General features: G+C 47.6%; 5 protein-coding genes across 6 annotated transcripts; 4 read left to right on the plus strand and 1 right to left on the minus strand.

The window, feature by feature from the left end:
• The first annotated feature begins 2,012 nt into the window (after window positions 1-2,012).
• Window positions 2,013-5,148, plus strand: LOC131205516 (sulfhydryl oxidase 1). Its single transcript, XM_058197639.1, has 2 exons — window positions 2,013-2,696; window positions 3,356-5,148. The coding sequence occupies exons 1-2, from the start codon at window positions 2,216-2,218 to the stop codon at window positions 4,936-4,938; spliced, it is 2,064 nt and encodes a 687-aa protein (XP_058053622.1). The 5' UTR covers window positions 2,013-2,215; the 3' UTR covers window positions 4,939-5,148.
• A 116-nt stretch (window positions 5,149-5,264) lies between these two features.
• Window positions 5,265-5,752, minus strand: LOC131205530 (signal recognition particle 9 kDa protein). The gene has a single exon (XM_058197660.1). It carries the CDS (start codon window positions 5,591-5,593, stop codon window positions 5,360-5,362), a length of 234 nt encoding a protein of 77 aa, XP_058053643.1. The 5' UTR covers window positions 5,594-5,752; the 3' UTR covers window positions 5,265-5,359.
• A 304-nt stretch (window positions 5,753-6,056) lies between these two features.
• Window positions 6,057-7,176, plus strand: LOC131205526 (polyprenol reductase). The gene has a single exon (XM_058197655.1). It carries the CDS (start codon window positions 6,181-6,183, stop codon window positions 7,132-7,134), a length of 954 nt encoding a protein of 317 aa, XP_058053638.1. The 5' UTR covers window positions 6,057-6,180; the 3' UTR covers window positions 7,135-7,176.
• A 248-nt stretch (window positions 7,177-7,424) lies between these two features.
• On the plus strand, window positions 7,425-15,461 carry LOC131205521 (flotillin-1). 2 transcript variants are annotated; one of them, XM_058197650.1, is made up of 7 exons: window positions 7,425-7,640; window positions 8,881-8,956; window positions 9,117-9,486; window positions 11,318-11,788; window positions 11,856-11,999; window positions 12,070-12,234; window positions 13,652-15,461. In XM_058197650.1, the coding sequence occupies exons 1-7, from the start codon at window positions 7,589-7,591 to the stop codon at window positions 13,667-13,669; spliced, it is 1,296 nt and encodes a 431-aa protein (XP_058053633.1). In that variant the 5' UTR covers window positions 7,425-7,588; the 3' UTR covers window positions 13,670-15,461. The 2 variants fall into 2 exon arrangements, with proteins under 2 accessions (XP_058053633.1, XP_058053632.1); XM_058197649.1 differs by having other exon boundaries at window positions 9,117-9,471.
• Window positions 15,462-15,735: 274 nt separating this feature from the next.
• Window positions 15,736-18,682, plus strand: LOC131215945 (uncharacterized). The gene is made up of 8 exons (XM_058210340.1): window positions 15,736-15,855; window positions 15,937-16,068; window positions 17,620-17,688; window positions 17,767-17,841; window positions 17,913-17,999; window positions 18,092-18,325; window positions 18,385-18,459; window positions 18,668-18,682. The coding sequence occupies exons 1-8, from the start codon at window positions 15,736-15,738 to the stop codon at window positions 18,680-18,682; spliced, it is 807 nt and encodes a 268-aa protein (XP_058066323.1).
• The last annotated feature ends 183 nt before the right edge of the window (window positions 18,683-18,865 follow it).

Here is an 18,865-nt window from a genome sequence, read left to right on the forward strand (position 1 = left end):
AACATGCGATCCACGAACGGAGTGTCCGAAACCAGAGGTCTCCGGTGCGGGTTATGTTTTAAGTTTTTGGAGAAACCCCGTCACAGGGGCCATTATCAATCTTCTCCGGACGTCCACCATTATGGAACCGGACGGTTCATTGTTTTGCTAAAATAAAAGCCGTAAATCACCAATCAGCGTGTCGAGGCATCGGCCGCTCTTCAAACTTACCTGCACCATTCACTATCACCATACGGGGCAATGGCGGAGAGTTGAACCGTTTGCACTCGCGAAACACGATCGATCGATCACGGAACGCAACAACTGTCCATAAGGCGACACGATGCTGCAAAGCCGGACTGGCGCACTTTTCGTCGTGGCTACACACGGTTGATTATGCAACGACGAGCCCTTCTTAATCGAGACAGGCCGGTGCAGTCTCGGATGTTCTTATCCGTGTCGCGGCCACTGGAAGCACCCGGTGTGACTCACGATCACGATTCCACAATCACGCACAATGCTGAAATGGAAAGAGACTGCGCGGGGGCTGGTGCCTTAGAACATAACGGTTACATAAAATTCTATCACACATTAACCCGCCGAGCCCGGTGCCTGATTTATGCTCCACAGAAGGGTGTTTGACGAACTGTGTGGTCACACCATCCGATTATCCTGAATTGGCTTTTCTCTAACTTCTCAATCAATTCACGGCCACGGATGCTGCTGATGATGGAGCCTTTTCCAACCAATTACGACACACGGCTGCCACACAATTGTGAGGCTTAAAACTGCCCGGGACTCAAGAATGTTTTCAAACCTTTTCTCACGGAACAGCTCACTTTTGTAACGAACGCGCGTAACCACACAGGCACAATAGAGAATTTACCGCACGCGCGAAAAACGACGTCCTTTCTCGATCAATACGTTATTATTACTTTACGAAACAAACACCTTTTGTAGCGAGCCTGAAAAGAAGCAACTCCTTCCTATCCGGATGTTTTTTTGTTTGAATTTGATGATTATTATATTAAGCTTTGATCTCTTAAACTTCTTCTTCTGGCTGGATCGGGAAAATCTCTTGGTTGTTTTTTGTCTTTTTTTGAGATGACGGCAAAAGTTGAAAAATTATTGAAATTTCTGGCTCTGAGTTTCAGAGGATTTTATATGAATCCCTGAATAAAAACTGATAACACAACAACACCTTCCTGGCCGGATTTTCGCGTTTTTTGAAAGTTGAAAATAACTCTTTACTCTTTGACCGCCTGAAGATGTTGAAACCTTCGATTCGACTCTGCGTTCCCAGTCTCTCTTTTTTGCCTTCCCGGTCTCTTTTCTCTCTGTATTTCTCTATTCTCTCTCATTTCGCTGCGCTCTCTCATTCTCTCACCTTGCACGAAAGAGAAATGTTCTCTTCACCTTCACTCTTTGTATCAATACTTTTGTAACTTGTTGTAATTTTAAATCAATTACAATTAACATTACATACTATTATTAGTGATAGATTGAATCAAAGGCACAAAAATTCAAACGCAAATTTGGTTAATTGGTTGGAATAACTCCGAAAACTCCGAAAGAAACTATTGAATGTAATCAAATTTTAATTCAATTTCATAAAAGAGATATTTAACGCGATATTGGTCCCGAATGATTGAATGGCTTTTACCGGAACCGGAAGTTCACAACCGTGAAAGATAACGAACGTATTTTGAAATCCACCTCGATTTGAACCTATGCCTCAATTACACCACACACCGCGTGTGCGGCGTAAATCACAGTCCAGCTGTCAGATTGTTTGTTTTCGTGCCGACTCTGTCGCTCTCACAGCCCTTCCCAATCAACCACGGTCTCTCTCGCTCGCACTCTTTCTCGCGAGCGATTTTGCTCTCCTGTGCAGCTCGAACTGATTCGTTATCAATTGCGGGGATACGGGATACGTTGCCAAATAGAGGAGCCATCCGAGAACAGGCGAGAATCTAAGCTCTTTACGCTCTCGATGACTCCACCGCCGCTCCGTGGGGCCAGTAGATTCGCCACAACCCTTCCGATTGGCTCTCCGCAATTGGCTGACCGTCGGAAATTGCGCTGCGCAAGTGTCCAGTGTCCAGTGTCTCTAGTGCCGGTGAGCGCGGGGCACTAGAAAGTCGAACGTCGAAAGAACATCAACCCGACACTCGTCAGGTGATCCGCGGCCACGTCCTCCAGCAAGGCAGCGTCCGACGGGCACACGAAACCGGGAATGATTGTGTTGCGAAAATCTCGACTAAAACTCCCACCAACGGGTACGGTGTTGTTGGTGGTGCTGCTGGTGGCCATCGGTCCACGGTTGGGCCACGGTGCCGGACTACGTGACAAGCTGAACGTGTACGAGCAGCGGCGATTCGCACGGCAGATCGAGGAAAGCGAAAACAGTGGCCTTTACGATGCGACCGACTCCGTCATCTCACTGTCGGCGGCCAACCTGAAGGAGCGGGTCTTCAACCAACCCCACGCCTCGCTGGTCGAGTTCTACAACTCGTACTGTGGCTTTTGTCGCCGGTTCGCCCCAATCTGGAAGCAGCTAGCGGCGGACATCCTGGGCTGGCAGCGACTCGTCAAGGTGACGGCGCTGGATTGTTCGCGTGACGAAAACAATGCCGTCTGCCGAGAGTTCGAAGTGATGGCCTACCCGACGATCCGCTTCTTTGCGCCCCAGTACACCGATGGCGAGCAAAAGATTGGTGAGTATCGGCCCCATCGCTGGTAAAACCTAAACAAATAACATCTCGCCGCCAAAGGGTACGCGCGGAACTTCGTTGCCACCGCCGGCGGCCGCAGGTCACTGTCGATTCCGGGAACTAGCAGCAAAAAAAATAACAAACTTACAACATCAGCGATAAGCGATGTGTTGCTATATGCTGTCACTTTTTTCCCAATTTTTTTTGTCGACGTCCATTACTGTTTGATGTTTCGCACCACTAAGCCGCCTTCGGGCCCCAATTTGCCATTCAGCTACTAAATGGGTTCTTCTCACCGTTGTTTCTTTCCCAAACCGTCAACTTGTTGACTCAGCTGGAAATGTGTGTGCCAAGCCCAGCGAGCATCGAACGGCGTTGGGGCCTGTTTTACCTCAAGATCGATTGTTAAAAAAAATACTTGGCCATTCCACGGGGTGCCCTGCATATCTGCGGTGAAAACGTGTTATCAATTCTACGCCACACGGCCTTTGCCCCGTGTACGTGCCGCCGATCGCGCTGCAACGTGGAATGTTTCAGGTGCGATAATCGACCTGTCTCCCGTTTGGCATTTGCGTTCTCATTTCACGATACCCGCCGATGGATGAATGTTAAATGGACCGAATTAACCTATCGATGGGGACATTTGCTCTTCCCATTCACAGGCGAACCAGTGAAGGAGCACGATGGACAGCGCATCATTGACCGGCTGGTGGAGTACATGCTGCACGTGGAAAGTAAACCATCGAGCTGGCCTACCTTGGCCACGCTCAATCGAACCGACGATAAGGCGGCCCTCTTCGAAGGGGCCACCGGTGCGGCCGGTGGCAAACCGCGGTACGTGTACCTCGTCAGCGAAAAGGATGCCAACGCCACGGTTGGGCTGCAGGTGATACTCGATTTCTATGACACGCCCGGAGCCATCGTACACCGAGTGCACGATCCGACGGCGGCTGATAATGGCCTCTCGGTAGTGGACGGCAATTCGCTAAGCACCGTTCGGTTACCGATTGATGAGTTCACGCGCGAAAAGCTACGTGAGGCCATCAAGGCGCATCTGAAGCAGCATCACATCGTCGTGACGGACGTGTCCACGAAGTCAACCAAATCGAAGGCTGGTGGCAGCAGTGGTGGCGGTGACGGGGCGTCTACTGAACAGAACATATCGGCCCTGATGGAACACAAGCAGGAGGCGGCCATCCGGGCGAAGGTGAAGGAACGGGGTGCGGGCATCGTTTATCAGGCGGACCTTGAGGAAGCCATCCGATTCGCGCTGTTCCACGAGATCGGCCGTTTCAAGACGATTGAAGGCGAGCGGTTGGTGGCGATGCGCAACTTTCTCGACGTACTGGTGCGCCACTTTCCGTTCAACGATAACGGGCGCCGCTTTCTGACCGAGCTGCGTCAGTACGTCCTGAATGCGGGCGAGAAAAAACTCGACGGCGAAGCGTTCGTCGAGCGGGCTAAGGCACTCGAAAAGGAACGATCTCCGGTGTTCGCTTCGAACCACTGGATTGGCTGTTCGGGCTCCAAGGAAGGTTTGCGGCGGTACCCGTGCGGTCTGTGGACACTGTTCCACTACCTGACGGTGCAGGCGGCCGAAAATGATCGATCCACCAACCCGCAAGAGGTGCTGGAGGCGATGCACGGGTACATCAAGAACTACTTCGGGTGCTCCGAGTGTTCGCTGCACTTTCAGCAGATGGCCGACCGGAACCGGATCTGGCAGGTGGCGTCGAAAGATGACGCCGTCCTGTGGCTGTGGTCGAGCCACAACGAAGTGAACCAGCGGTTGGCGGGCGATGCGACGGAAGATCCCGAGCATCCGAAGACACAGTTCCCGACGGTCGCCGACTGTCCGCAGTGTCGCAAGAAGATCCTCACCAACCATCATAACCATAAGCAGTACACGATGGAAGATGGCAACGAGTGGGACCTGGGCGAGGTGTTGCGCTATCTGAAGCAAATATACGCCTACGATCGGCGTAGTCTGTTCGGCCTGCACGACAGCAGTCTGGCACCGCAAGGTGGCCCCGATGGTCGGCAGCAGTGGGATGGGGCCGCTGCCGCAGCCGCCGCCCAAACCAGCTACCACTCGTACGGTAACGCACTCAGTGATATCGACATCCGGTTCAGTGCGCTCCTTTACGTAACCTGCATCGTGATGATCGTTATTGCGATCAAGCTCGTAGTGAAGCGGGGCTACCGCAAGAAGATGTACCCACACGACATTCTGGGCAAGGTGTAGGTCGAAGATTATGGGCCAAGCCAAGGAAAACATTCCGCACAGTACGCTTCCTAACATGATGCTCAACAGCACGGCGGGGCAGTCCGATGAGCCGCCGTCTACAGTTTTACGATTTCAACTACCATTCCGGGGAAAGGGAGCAGCTCGCTTGCTCTCTATCTGTATTCCATTGACCGTCGTTAATCCGCAGCATAAAACCTGACAACAAAGTGAAACATAATTTGTGCGCTTCCGATGTACTTTACTCGAAAGAAACACCGTTTTCGGATGCCGTTCGCAGCCGTACGGACACGCACACCAAATACTAGAGGACGGCGTTTCACTTAACAAAATAATTCCACTTTTATTCGTATCACCTCTGCTCACATCCAAAGCGTGCTGCGATCCGGTTGCTGTGCCCTCGTGGCGCGCGGGACTCCCTCTACTCTCGGGATGCCATCATCTGTATCAGATTGCCGGAGAACTTTTCGATACGCTTCAGCTCGGACAGCACTTCGGTTTTGTATTGGACGCACTTTAAATTGTCCGTCAGCTTCAGCACGACGGCCCCCCGTTGGTGCGTGTACTTCATCGTAAACCGACACTGGCACGGGTTGGCCATGTACATGTTTTCCGCGGCGATCTCGAAGTCTTCCCACGATTTAACGAACACCATCTCGTGCGTCGTGGCCTTTTCACTACGCTAAATGCCTTCTCTCGCGCTCGCGGTTAATAATTATCTTGCCGCGAACGTAAATGCCGATTCAAAGGATACGTAGGATGCAAAAGCCAACGTTTGCTACGGAACACGGTTTCTTTGCCGCTGCGTGGTGGATCCAGCTGTCAAACTTGACAGCCTTTCCGCACCGAAAAATACACACGCAAAAAACGTTGCAGCGCAGAATAAAAGAGGCTTCAGCGAGCGCCAATACTTCCGAGGTAGGATTATTTAGTTTTTAACTAAATTGACACGCAAATTAAGCGTACAAAATGTGTTTCTGATTGAACAGTTAGTAGGGCTGGTATTCAGCAGCATTCGCGAGATTGCTGAACACTGGCGAGAGCCAGTCTGTCAGAGAGGTAGGTAAACAAACACCTGTGGTTTCACGCGATCGTACACGGAATGCTTTGGGAGGCAGCGGCAGAAATAGGTGTGAACAACTCATGTGGCGTGTCCTACTTCCCGGAGATCAATCATTTGCATTCACCGTCAGTGGAAAGTGGTAGAGTTCACACGAAAACGATAACACCAGATTGGAGACCATGGTGTTCTCGGCTTGGCTGGACCTAAGGTCAATCAATCTGATCAATTTCCTGTTTGTGAATCTTATCGTCACGATCGTGGTGCTGGGCGGTCTGCTGGCGACCATTGAGAAGCACCTTCCCATCGCCATTCGACAGACGTTCCGGTACGGCAAGCATGCGCTCAAGGGTACACCCGACCGGCTGGTGTCCCTGCTGGAAGTGCCCAAGGCGTGGTTCAAGCATTTCTACGTATTCGCTGGCCTCTGGTCAGCGGCCGGTTCCTACTTCATGTTGCAAGCCTACCTGACGGGACGGCCTGCACCGGACTACGTGATCCACTTTCTCGACACGATGGCGACGAATAGGCGCACGGTTCGCACGACACCGACGGAAACGATGGTCGCGATGACCCTCATCACGATGCAGTGCTTTCGGCGCTTCTACGAGACGTGGTTCGTGCAGGTGTTCTCCAGTAAGCTGAAGATCAATCTCTCGGCGTACCTGGTGGGCTACATTCACTACTTTGGTACGATCGTTGCGATCCTGTCGCAAGCCGAAGGATTCACCCGAGCCGGGCCCATCACGTTACCCTCCGACCGGTACCGATTCGAACCAAGCGCAGCGCTTGCACTTGCCATCGGAGTGTTTTTCCACGCCTGGCTGCACCAGTACCGGGCGAACGTGATACTCGCCAACCTGCGCAAAGATAAGACGGGCAAGATTGTCAGCCAGAAGCACTGTCTTCCGACCGGCGACTACTTTGAGGTGGTTTCGTCGCCACACATGTTCTTCGAGATCGTGATGTACATGGTGCTGTTCGCGGTGCTGCACAAGAACCCAACGATGGTCTATGTGCTGCTCTGGGTTATCTCGAATCAGGGGATGAACGCGTGGCTCACCCACCAGTGGTACCGGGAAAACTTCCCCAACTACCCGACGACACGGCGTGCGCTAATTCCGTACGTTTTCTAACAACGAGAGTCACGTAGTCTACGGATGCGGTTCGCTTTTAATTGGTGCGGGTCTCTACTTTATGGTGCTACCTTTGTTGAGTTAATAAATTATTTCACTTACTCTTACAACAACCATGGCCGTCCAACTTATTTGTATTAACGTACTTTCCGGAAAATGTGCATACTGTTTGAATGTGATTCTGACAAATAGAGGGCGCGCCTCAAATGTCACATCTTCGTCACAAAACATCCAGCACGCACGCTCGTCGTGTTGTGCGTTTTTTCTTCGTTAGTTGATTAGAAACAGGAGTGATCAGTTTAGAACAGTTTTTGTGCTCGACACGAAATACGAAATAACCCGGTTCCGGAGTTCAAAACGTGCACATTGCGTCCTCGCCGTCCATAAACCGTAGTTCAAAGTGCAGTTGCAGTTGGAAATTTCAGTGTTGTTGGCGTTGTACGACGAGTGAACGATGGTTTGGGGATTCGTTACTTGCGGCCCGAATGAGGCGCTGGTGGTATCAGGTACGCGTCGGTACATTTCCCACCCCCACCCTACGCCAGACGAGTGTGGTTGGCGTCAGAGAGTCCGACATCCTTCTTCTTATGTCCTTGTTATCATCCTAATGCGAGAAACGCACAAGCTGGTTGCTTTGATGATGGCGCTGTTTTGATGATGGGACGCTGGTATGTGTTTCGAACACAACTCCAGATGACATCATTCTCCTCTGGAACCGGTCCTTTCTGCCTGGGTTTCGGAAAATCCCTTCTCCGGAATGCACCTCACAATATCGCATACGCGTAGCGTCAGTGTACGAGAAATTACGAATAATTATTCCTGCAAGTATCCGTTTCAACTTGGCCAAAGTTCGTTCGTTACTCTATGGCTTCCGGGGAATCATGTAGCAGTGCTGATACTTTCCAGTTCAACCCAACGGTCGCAGGTTGAAAAAGAATCCTCACTGGAAAATCGATACCCAGCGAGAGAGCGTGTAGTAGGCCTTCGTTTGCGACTCCCATAGCGCGTAGCATAAAATAAACATTACAGATTCACTCCAGCCATGACAACAGCGCACACATACAAACGAACACACATCCTATGCGGTTCGTGTGGGGACGGAAGGATTGGCCGCAGGTCACGCAGGACACCACGTCGGTGAAGACAGGAGCCGTGGCGCACTGTGTATATGTGCCCTAAAAGTGTCACGAGGATGTATCGATTTTTTGAAGCTCCTCTTTCGGATGGCCCCAATTGCCGTTTCCGGCCGGTAGCATTGGAGCACACCGAAGGGCAATTTGAGCGCCAAACTCGACGCTATGGTACGGAGAAGGGAATTTAGGTGATAAAAAAGAACTGGTGGTAGCGGCTACCCACATTTGGAAATTTGATACTCTATGTCCCAACAGACTGTTCAAAGCGAGAAAAAACATTTCAATGCAATGTAACAACGGGGGGTTTCTCGTAAAAAATATGAAGCAACAGTGCTCCGACAAGTGCTCGGCCGGCCACTTGGATATTTTTAGATCTAACTAAACGCCCAACGCCTGCTGCTGGCGCTTATACCACTCTATCGGAGTGAATTCCCTCGGATATGTATTCCCACCGTTGGGCCATAATTTCATGCTATTAACGTTCCCGGGTGCGTCGGGTTCGTTCGGTGTGGCGTAAACACACAGCGAACCGATCGGGGCGCGGAGTGTAAAGCTGTTATGTTAATTAATTGGATGTTCCGGTCTTTTTCTTCCAACCCTCCAACACCACCAGGATGCTGCCACATGAAACCGCTGCTGGTGCCCGGTGGAAGAGCCTTCGTTTGGCCATCGATTCAACAAGTGCAAAGGTAAACGAGTGGCGAACAAACGGACACGCGACCACCACCGAAACTAATTGTTGCGCCGAGTGATAAGCCAACAATAGCGCCCTTATCGATCGCGATTGCGTTGTTGATGGTGGTCTGTCGGGGACCATCTTTTCTAATTTAGATTATTTTTTCTTTACAGAATCTCACTGAACACTATGACGCTGCAGGTGGAAAGCCCGACCGTGTACACGAGCCAAGGTGTACCGATCTCCGTAACTGGCATAGCGCAGGTGAAGATCCAGGGCCAGAACGAGGACATGCTGCTGACGGCGTGTGAACAGTTTCTCGGCAAACCGGAGGCCGAAATCCAGCACATTGCCCTGGTAACGCTGGAAGGTCACCAGCGCGCCATCATGGGCTCCATGACGGTCGAGGAGATCTACAAGGATCGCAAAAAGTTCTCGAAACAGGTGTTTGAGGTAGCGTCGTCCGATCTCGTCAACATGGGCATCACCGTCGTGTCGTACACGCTGAAGGACATTCGTGACGAAGAGGTAAGGGCCTCCCGGGCACTGCGATACGCGCCACTGAAACCCGAAAACAACATTACATCTTTCGATTCGCGCATATCCGCCACCCTTTTATTAGAACCCACTACCCGTAACATTCCGTAACTACGGAATAGCAGCTCTTTCGTCTCAGTAGAACCGTCGCCTGCGCTGATCCTTTATCTATTCTCTTTCTCACGTACAATACACGCTCTCTTTCTCTCTTTTTCACTTTAAAATCTGTTTCAAATTGTTTCGCTAAATCTGTTTCATTTGCAACCTTTTTGGCCATATAAAGTATTGTTAATTGATTTGTTTAGACGGAATCTATTACAATCCCATCATTATGCTAATCGGCAGATTTTCCGTTGTTTGGGTTTCGATGATTCGGTTTTGGATTGGTTCTCGTTCTACTTTCAATTGTTTACCAAGCTACGTATTTCCGATCGTTTCCAATGTAATTTACCTTAGCCATTGACAAAAGAAAAACAAACGATGACCATTTTCCATCGAGGATAACAGTTCACACATTCACATTCTCAGGACAACATACACAGTAGTAGTGCGCCAGCGGCGTGTGGCGACAGTGGCTTTACCACCGCCGTGTCACGCCCCAAACGTGACCATTGTTTTCATTGGTTCTCTATCTTTTTTCTTTTCTTTTTCGTCTTCTTTCTTACTTACTTTTACTGCTAACGAATAAAAATAACAATGTTTTGATAATGTGTATAAGGGTGCTAAGGTACGTTTAACTTAACTACACATGTTCTTTCTCTCTAGGGCCACTCGACCAAAGAGCCACTACAAACAAACACAAGCCAGAGTGCCAATTTCACTTGTCACACATAAACACTCACACTTATCAAACAGTACACAATAGAAACAAATACATACTACCCATACAAACACCACGAATTAAACACAACACGTGTTCTTTGGCACTGTTTTTATGTTTTTGCTACACGACCCGCTGTGCTGTAGCCGCTCTGTAAACTCCACATTCGTCACCATACTCTCAGCATCTGAATTCTGCACACCACATACACAACATCCGCTCTAGAGGCCGCGCTGTAGTATTTGCCAAATTAGATTCTCCGCACCCGGTGTGATCTGCGCGGATGATTTTACTTTACCCTTGTACATATTAGTTTGCGAGCCGCATAGCCGTCCCCTCCGCAAACGGGCCACACGTACTAACGGGTACTAATATACTGGACCTAGCCAAAAAACTAGCTGCGCTTTTAGGCTCACTGTGTTATCGTTTAGTTCATTCTGCTTACTTCTTCCGTAACGCTTCGGGTACTAATCCATGTGAAACGCGCGGAACATAAAGAATTGAGGCTACTATTTTGTGCACTATTATATTGGCGTTCACCACCCCCTAAGGTCGTGGCCACATTTTGAGGGAAAAGGGATCAGAAATGGAATCATATGCATCGTACGTGCACGGGGTGCTGTGTATGTTTGATAATCTCCCGCCCTATGGTGCCGGTCACGTTTCGAACCCATCTTTACCATCAGCGTACCACCATCATGTACAGAATCAAGGGCGCTGCGTTTAGTTGCTCAGTAATTTATTTAACGCGTCCGCCTTTGGCGCGTGTCCACAAGGTTGGCTGTGAGGCTCTCTCTCTCTCCGCATCAATGTGTGTTTTTGTGTTTGTTTTTGCGTCACTTTTTGTTAACAATTAGCGTGCAAGAAGCGGCTTATGTGTACAGCCTTTTTACTTCTCCGCAAAAGGCGCTGGTGTCTCAGAAGGGGTTCAAAGGGAGAGGGACAATCAATGACCTGCGAGTGACTTACGCTGTGTTGTATCTTCTCCTTTCCATCACCTAACGTCTGCCACCGTAGGGATATCTGAAAAGCTTGGGCATGGCTCGCACGGCCGAGGTGAAGCGTGACGCACGGATCGGCGAAGCGGAGGCACGCTGCGACGCAACAATCAAGGAAGCGATCGCCGAAGAGCAGCGGATGGCGGCGCGGTTCCTGAACGATACCGAGATCGCCAAGGCGCAGCGTGATTTCGAGCTGAAGAAGGCAGTGTACGACGTCGAGGTGCAGACGAAGAAGGCCGAAGCCGAGATGGCGTACGAGCTGCAGGCGGCCAAAACGAAGCAACGCATCAAGGAGGAGCAGATGCAGATTAAGGTGGTCGAACGCACGCAGGAGATCGCCGTGCAGACACAGGAGATGCAGCGCCGCGAGCGCGAACTGGAAGCCACCATCCGGCGCCCGGCCGAGGCGGAAAAGTATAAGCTCGAGAAGCTGGCCGAGGCGAACAAGGCTCGCGTCATACTGGAGGCCGAAGCCGAAGCCGAAGCGGTCAGTCGCGGAAGTGCGTGCGGTTTCGAGAAGAAATTAACCCTGGTTCTGGCTCTTTCGCTTGCAGATAAAAGTACGTGGTGAAGCGGAAGCCTTTGCGATTGCCGCCAAATCGAAGGCCGAAGCCGAACAGATGGCGAAAAAGGCGGAAGCATGGCGGGAGTACCGTGAGGCCGCGATGGTCGACATGTTGCTCGAAACCTTACCGAAGGTATGGAAGGAACGAGCACAACATCTCTGGTGATGGAAGTTACTCATTCACCGTTTTTTTTCTTTCGAAGGTTGCTGCCGAAGTTGCCGCCCCACTGTCGCAAGCCAAGAAAATCACCATGGTCTCGAGTGGCAACGGTGAGGTCGGTGCGGTAAAGCTGACCGGCGAAGTGCTGCAGATCGTCAACAAGATACCGGAGTTGGTTAAATCGATCACCGGTGTAGACATTTCGCGGGTAAATCAGAACCATAAGTACATCTAAAGCGCCCTGTACTGCAGACACTTTTGCACACATACAGCTTACGCACACACGTACATATTAGTACGAAAACAAAACACATTTACTACAAATTAACACGATTCATCCTCCACAACGCATCATCCCATCATCGCCCGTAGTAGACCGAACAGGCCAAACAATTTCGTAGTTTTAGTTCGATTCCGCTACGGTTGGTGGGTATAGATGGGAATCGATAGAATAGAAGCGGTATAGTTCCATCAACATTGTCGTCGTCGTCGTCGTCAGGTGTAGTAACTATTAGTGTGGATGTGTCAGCCAAACCAAATAGTAATCATTGGTAGCTAAGTAAGGACCGTAAATCGTAATTATCCGAAATTTTAGCTGTAGAGAGAACCACCACCATACCACCATGCCGGTAGTAAGTCAAGTTTTTATCAATTCGGAGCGCCATCATGAGCTGATCAGCAGAGTCTGCCTTCGGTTAAAGTGAAGTCACTCCCCTAACTGGACCAATCCTCTTTTTCTAGGCAGTGTTTTACATCCCCCTTCCGGACACGGTTATAGATTGACACCGAGAGGTGATAGTTTGAGCAGCAGTCGAGTAAAATTTACTTAGTCTCTATAGCTATCATTCTGGTATCATTCTGATTGGTTAATGACTTTCGCTAGTATATCTTCGGTTACGTTTCTTCTAGTCACACCGCCACTTGGCGGTCGTCTTTCGTGGACCCCTAACAAGCTATAGTGGCGAAAAAAAATCATTCTACAAAAAAATACAATAAATATTACACTAACACACGGTGAAACGACACCTCAGACACAACAGTCACAGTGGCTCCCCTGCCGTTGTGAGGCCACCACGCCATTGCGTCCTTGTCTCCACTTAAAAACGAGTGAGTCCTGCTGTATATCGTATTGCTAGGTATGGCTAGTGCTTTCGTTTCGGGTTTGTTTTTAATGTAGCGTTTTAAAATAGGTTTTAGTGTTTAATGATAAAACAGCATGTCCGAACTGCAGAAGCTGCGATAGTGGTAGTTGCAACAATTCACTGTAATCGGCATCGGGTTTTAAGCATCAAGAACGTAGTTTTCGGTTCAGCTTTTCTTTCCTTTACTTAAAACCTGTTGGACCAAACTAGGTTTAGGTCTCGTGTTTGCTTCATACATTTTTCACACAATTAAAGCTTCCATTATCATCACCCCAACAAAAAAACCTCTCTCAATCGCACCTTGAATTCATTACGGATCGCTGGGCTGCTGGCGATAAGGATTGCGATTACTGACATGTCTAACGTATTTTAACCTCTTCTTTTCTTCCTTTCTTTATCCGTTGATCAATTTGAATGTGTTTCTGTCTGTTGCACCGAAATCAACGACTGTGGTACTACTACCAAACACACACCGTTCGATAGTCCATTCACGCCGGTTAAAAGGCCTCGGTAGAACAATAAAACCAACAGCACACTTAAAAATTGTTCATCGGGGTTCACTGCAAACAACTTCTAGTGTGTGAAACCAGCCAAAGCGATCAAATCGAACGAACGAATGAAACGGTCGTCCCCTGCGGGCACGCCTGTGACGATGACTCGCCAATGGGCAGGTCACATCGGGGACTGTCTATTTGTTTTTTAAATATATTTCACAAAACGAAAATCGCGCATAACACAAGTTATCGAAATTTCCAGTTATTAAGTGACCAATGGACAGCGGAAACCGATTAATTAAATATGAATTGGATAGGAGTCCGCTTTTCGAACGATAAATCGATATATGTGTATTAAAAACATTAATATCTTGTTCTCGTTCATGTGGAAAGTAGGTCTATTCACTGCGTTAAAGCTTACGTAATTTGGTGGTCATATCTTTTACAATTAAATAATTTTATCATCACACGGATCCCGTGGGGCTTAATCAGTATTTGACCCCGAGCTCCTAGCAACGTGCTTACTTCGTGAAGCAATGCAAAGGAACTTTATTAGTTTAATAAGTTTAAAACAATCCTCAAACTTGACGGCAGCAGCCAACGCAGTTTGTGTGTTCAGTGTACAGTCGGTGTCATTCCGATCGTTCCGGATCCGGGAACCATTGTTTTACCAATGGTTTCTGTCCACTCGATCCAGTGCCACTGCCTCGCGATTCGAACGATATTTCTGTTTTGCACAAATGTGTTCATACTCTGGCTTTGCCCCGTTTGCCATGATGCTTGTTTCGAAGCCATTTGGTGTAATTAAGAATCACAAAGAAAATTAAAAGAAAAAAACCATGAACCTTGAATATTTATATTAACTGGTCAAACGTGCGTACGTGCAAATGTAGGAAGGAAGTATCCAAACACCAACGACCGCTCGAAAAGCTGTTCATAATCGTGCCATCTCGCAAAAGGTGTCCGAGTGCATAAGACAAACGCCCGGCACGTGTGCTTCGCGCCAGGAAGGAACCTAGATTCGAGTAATCGTGGCGAAAGTCAAGCCTGAACATACTGTCCATCCATTCATTTGGCCTATAATCGTGTAGCTGAAACAAAATCAATGTTTGTTGTCAAACCCGAAACAGATTAGATATTTTCTCAAGCAACGAGCGAAAAGAATATTATATTTTTATAATTTACGTACCTCTTTCACCAGCGGCCCACCGGGAAGAAACATCTTGGTAGCTAGTGGTTACTGTGCAGCGGAGAACCGCGATTCTAAATAAATTGCTTACCGCTAGTTGCGAATCATCAACTAAGAACAGTAGGCTGGAGTTAGTAACAAAAATGCCTCAAACTCTGCTGGTGAAAAGAGCAAACTAGTTTATATTCACGTTAAAATACTATCCGGTGGAGGAAACTATGCGTAAAACGTTGATATTGAGTATCACTGTATAATCGTAGCATGCCGCCAAAGCAAACGATCATCTCTCGAACTACATTAAACGTCACTAGTATGCATATTTGTTTCCCAGGAAATGTTTCTATCTCCATTTGTGAACTTTTCCCCCATTTCGGTACAAAAAATCGTGTAAGAAGTAGTTAAAATAGCAAAAGCAATGGAATATGTAGAAATGAAGGACGTGGCCCTCGGCTATACTGCGCAACTAACTTCCCCTTTATACCTTCGCCAAATGGATAGCGAACGTTACTTTTTCGTCAATGCAAAAGAACCAAAGTGTATGCTGAAAATAGTGCAATTCTTTGAACTTGATTCATTTCTAAGTCGAAATATTATACGTACGAAATGCACAACGGTTTAAATAAAAAAATATATTGCGAAACAGGTACGAAACATTTTTTATCATTGAGAAAGTATTGTTTTAAAGAAACCGAACCGAAGAAAAACGTTTTCACCAAACGTTTAACCGCTTCATTCAACGCAACCACCGAATTCACCACGGCTGCAAAGATGACAGCTACAGTATTGTCAAACTGAAAAATCAAAACAAATCTAAACTTGTTCGCGGATACGCGCTTAAACGGTGGCATAACGACGGTAATCCGTTCGTTTTAGTTTTTCGAGCGATGCCCATCATTGCTTCGTCCACGTTCAACAAACGTCTGGTGGAGAAGGTACAAAAGTATCGATCCGAGTATGCCGAAAGCCACTGGAAAGTGTGGTCACAAATAGCGGCCGAAATGTCGGTAAGTTGTCTGTCGAAATGTCTCTACTGTTCCTGCATCCTATGCCGTTCCGGTGACTATTTCACTCCGTTTTTTTTGCAGCAAGAAGACGGTAAAACATATGCGCAAGTGCATTTATCCAAACACTTTAGGAACAAGTTGATTCCGCATCTCGATAGCTATGCGTTGGACGAGGAACTGGTCAACCAGTTACAGTACCCCTATTTGCGTAGGGTTTATCACATAAAACTTTGCTTCCACCGCGCTGCTACGCAAAGAGAGGACAATGTAGAAAACATCACCGACAACAAGCTTTTCATTCGATATATGACAAATGGCAACGTATTTGACCCCGAGATACTACAGCTGTTTAAACGACGTGGTAGTAAGGCATCGCAAATGAGAAAGATACTTATTAACGTAAGTGACCCAGCGTACGCACTACCAGACCATATCCAGGGGCATCTTGTAGCCATGAAGAGACTGTTTAGAGGAAAATTTCTTTACAACGGTCAGCGATGGGTTGCCCCGCAAGCTAAACCAACACCCGTCCGTCGACCTTGCGAAGGTTCCATGATAGCATTGGATGGAGAGCTTGTTCGAATTGAAGTAAGATTACAGTACTAAATACACACTACATTTTCAAGGTACCATTTGGGCAATTAACACTGTCGGTTTCAGAATTGTAGCGCGGGTTCGGTGCTGTCCAGCCCGTATAATTTGCTCGAAAAAGAATCACTTGTAATTAACACACAAGAGTTCGAAAAGATGTGTCACGAAAACAGCCAGACCCCCGATTTCGAGAAACTTTCCATCGATAGTGCATTTGCTGCTGATCTTAGCAACCACAGCAGAACACAGCCCGAAAAGGATCCACTAACCGTGAGTTCGTTTATGGATAGCAGCCTATCGATCACACCTGATCGTTCGCAAGAACAAAGTGCAATCTCGATCGGTTCTTCAACTCTCTCGGCCGGTACCTTATCCAACGAATGTGCCCAGGATGGTGATGATAGTGGTAATGGAGACAATCCAAGTAGTCCTTTGACGACTGGAGAGGTAAGAAACGATAAGTCTTACAGTGCTCGATCTATTATCCTAGAAAATTTGCTGCTTTTAGAGTTTTAACGAAATTGGTATAAGTAATGTAGAATATGAGGACACCATGCAAAGTACAAATTCTTTCTGCAACACGACTGACGAGGTAAATAGTTGTAAAGGCTTTTTCAGTTGCTGAAATGTATCTAAGTCATAATTATTGTCCGTCCATTAGAACAACCTGGAACCTGAATTACCGAATGACAATGACGAATGTGTTGTAAGTATTAAAACATGCCATAATAAGGCCTGTGAGCCGTTAAGGCCAATTATCGATTAGTACCTTTTCCGCAGTCGTTTTGCACAAATGTCCCTGGCGATGCTTCTATAGTCGGAGAAGAAGAAATCGATGCGAGCGACTCACCCGACAAGCAAATGGTACACAATGATAATATTGGCTTACTATTATGTTCCATTCAACACGAATCCGAATTTTTGTTTCATATTTGGCGTAGGTTTCTCTGTCAAACATTAGCCGAGTTGTTGAGGATCAATCAGAACCAAGCACGCAGCGAACCCGGTTGAACTCACAAGTTGATGTTATTGTTCTCGATACTTCATCGGACGGTGAACATGATGCAAAATATTCGGCCATACCACACGCAAAGGATTCGTTACCCGCAGTCATCGTAAGTGTAAAAAATTTCTTGAATGCGTGCAATTTCTTATCGTTCTTCCATATTGTAGTCCTCCCGTAATCATGTCGAAGAAAATCAACGTAATTCGGAACAATCTTCCATGGACACAACTGGAGAAGTGAGTTCTTGTTAACGGTTTATGATACGTTTGATATTATGATTTTTTAAAATTGGAAACCTTCATCCGTATTTATAGACGGTCGTTGAAAAGATACCATATTGTGTTGATGTCACACCGGCGCCTCTTATAGTGTGTACTGACCTCTCACTTGTATGTATTGAAACAACATTCCATTGTCCCTGGCTCGTGAGTGTGGCAATTGATGATTGTCTTTTCCACAGTCGTTTTTCACAGATCCCCATGAAAGCGATGCTGCGGTCTTAAGCGAAGAAGATAACGATGCGAACGACGCAACCGACGAGCAAATGGTACACGATGACAATTTTGGCTTAATATTGTTTCTCATTCTTCTCAAACGCTTTGATTTTCAATCTGGTTTTTTGTTTCATATTCGGCGTAGGTTTCTTCGAGAGATGATCGGGTCAACAAAACCAACCTTAGCCGAGAGGTTGAGGATCAATCAGAACCAAGCACGAAGCGAATCCGGTTGGACAACTCAATCAAACAAGAGGTAGTTACGAATACAATCGGCCCACAAGATGATGTTATTGTTCTCGATACTTCATCGGACGAAGAAATTGATGCAGAAAATTCGGCCACGCCACACGCGAGGAATTCGTTATCCGCAGTCATCGTAAGTTGTAACAAATTTCTTGAATGCGTGCAATTTATTATCAATCCTTTATATTCTAGACCGACCGTATTCATGGAAGTGTTAATGAAAATCAACATAATGCTGAACATTCTTCCATGGACACAACTGGAGAAGTGAGTTCTTGTAAACGAGTTCTTGACGGGAGTTTAAAATTGTGAATTTTATTTATTGAAACCTTCATCCATATTCATAGACGGTCGTGGAAAAGATACCACCACGTGTTGATGTCCCACCGGTCCCTCTTACGGTCTGTCGTGTGGCCCCTCTTATTGTCTGTAGCCTCTCACTTGTACGTAAACACAATTCTCTGGCTCTTGTGAGTGTGACAATTGGTGATTGTTTTTCCACAGTCATTTTTCACAGATCCACTTGAGGGCGAGGATGCAGCATCCTTGAGCGAAGAGGATAACGTTGCGAGCGACTCATACGAAGAGCTAATGGTACGCGATAACACGACACAAAATTCCCTAACCCATGAACGATCCAACGTATCTGATGCCAATCCGGTGGTTGAGGATC

This window comes from Anopheles bellator, chromosome 1 (assembly GCF_943735745.2).
Source record: "Anopheles bellator chromosome 1, idAnoBellAS_SP24_06.2, whole genome shotgun sequence".
Lineage (NCBI taxonomy): Eukaryota > Metazoa > Arthropoda > Insecta > Diptera > Culicidae > Anopheles > Anopheles bellator.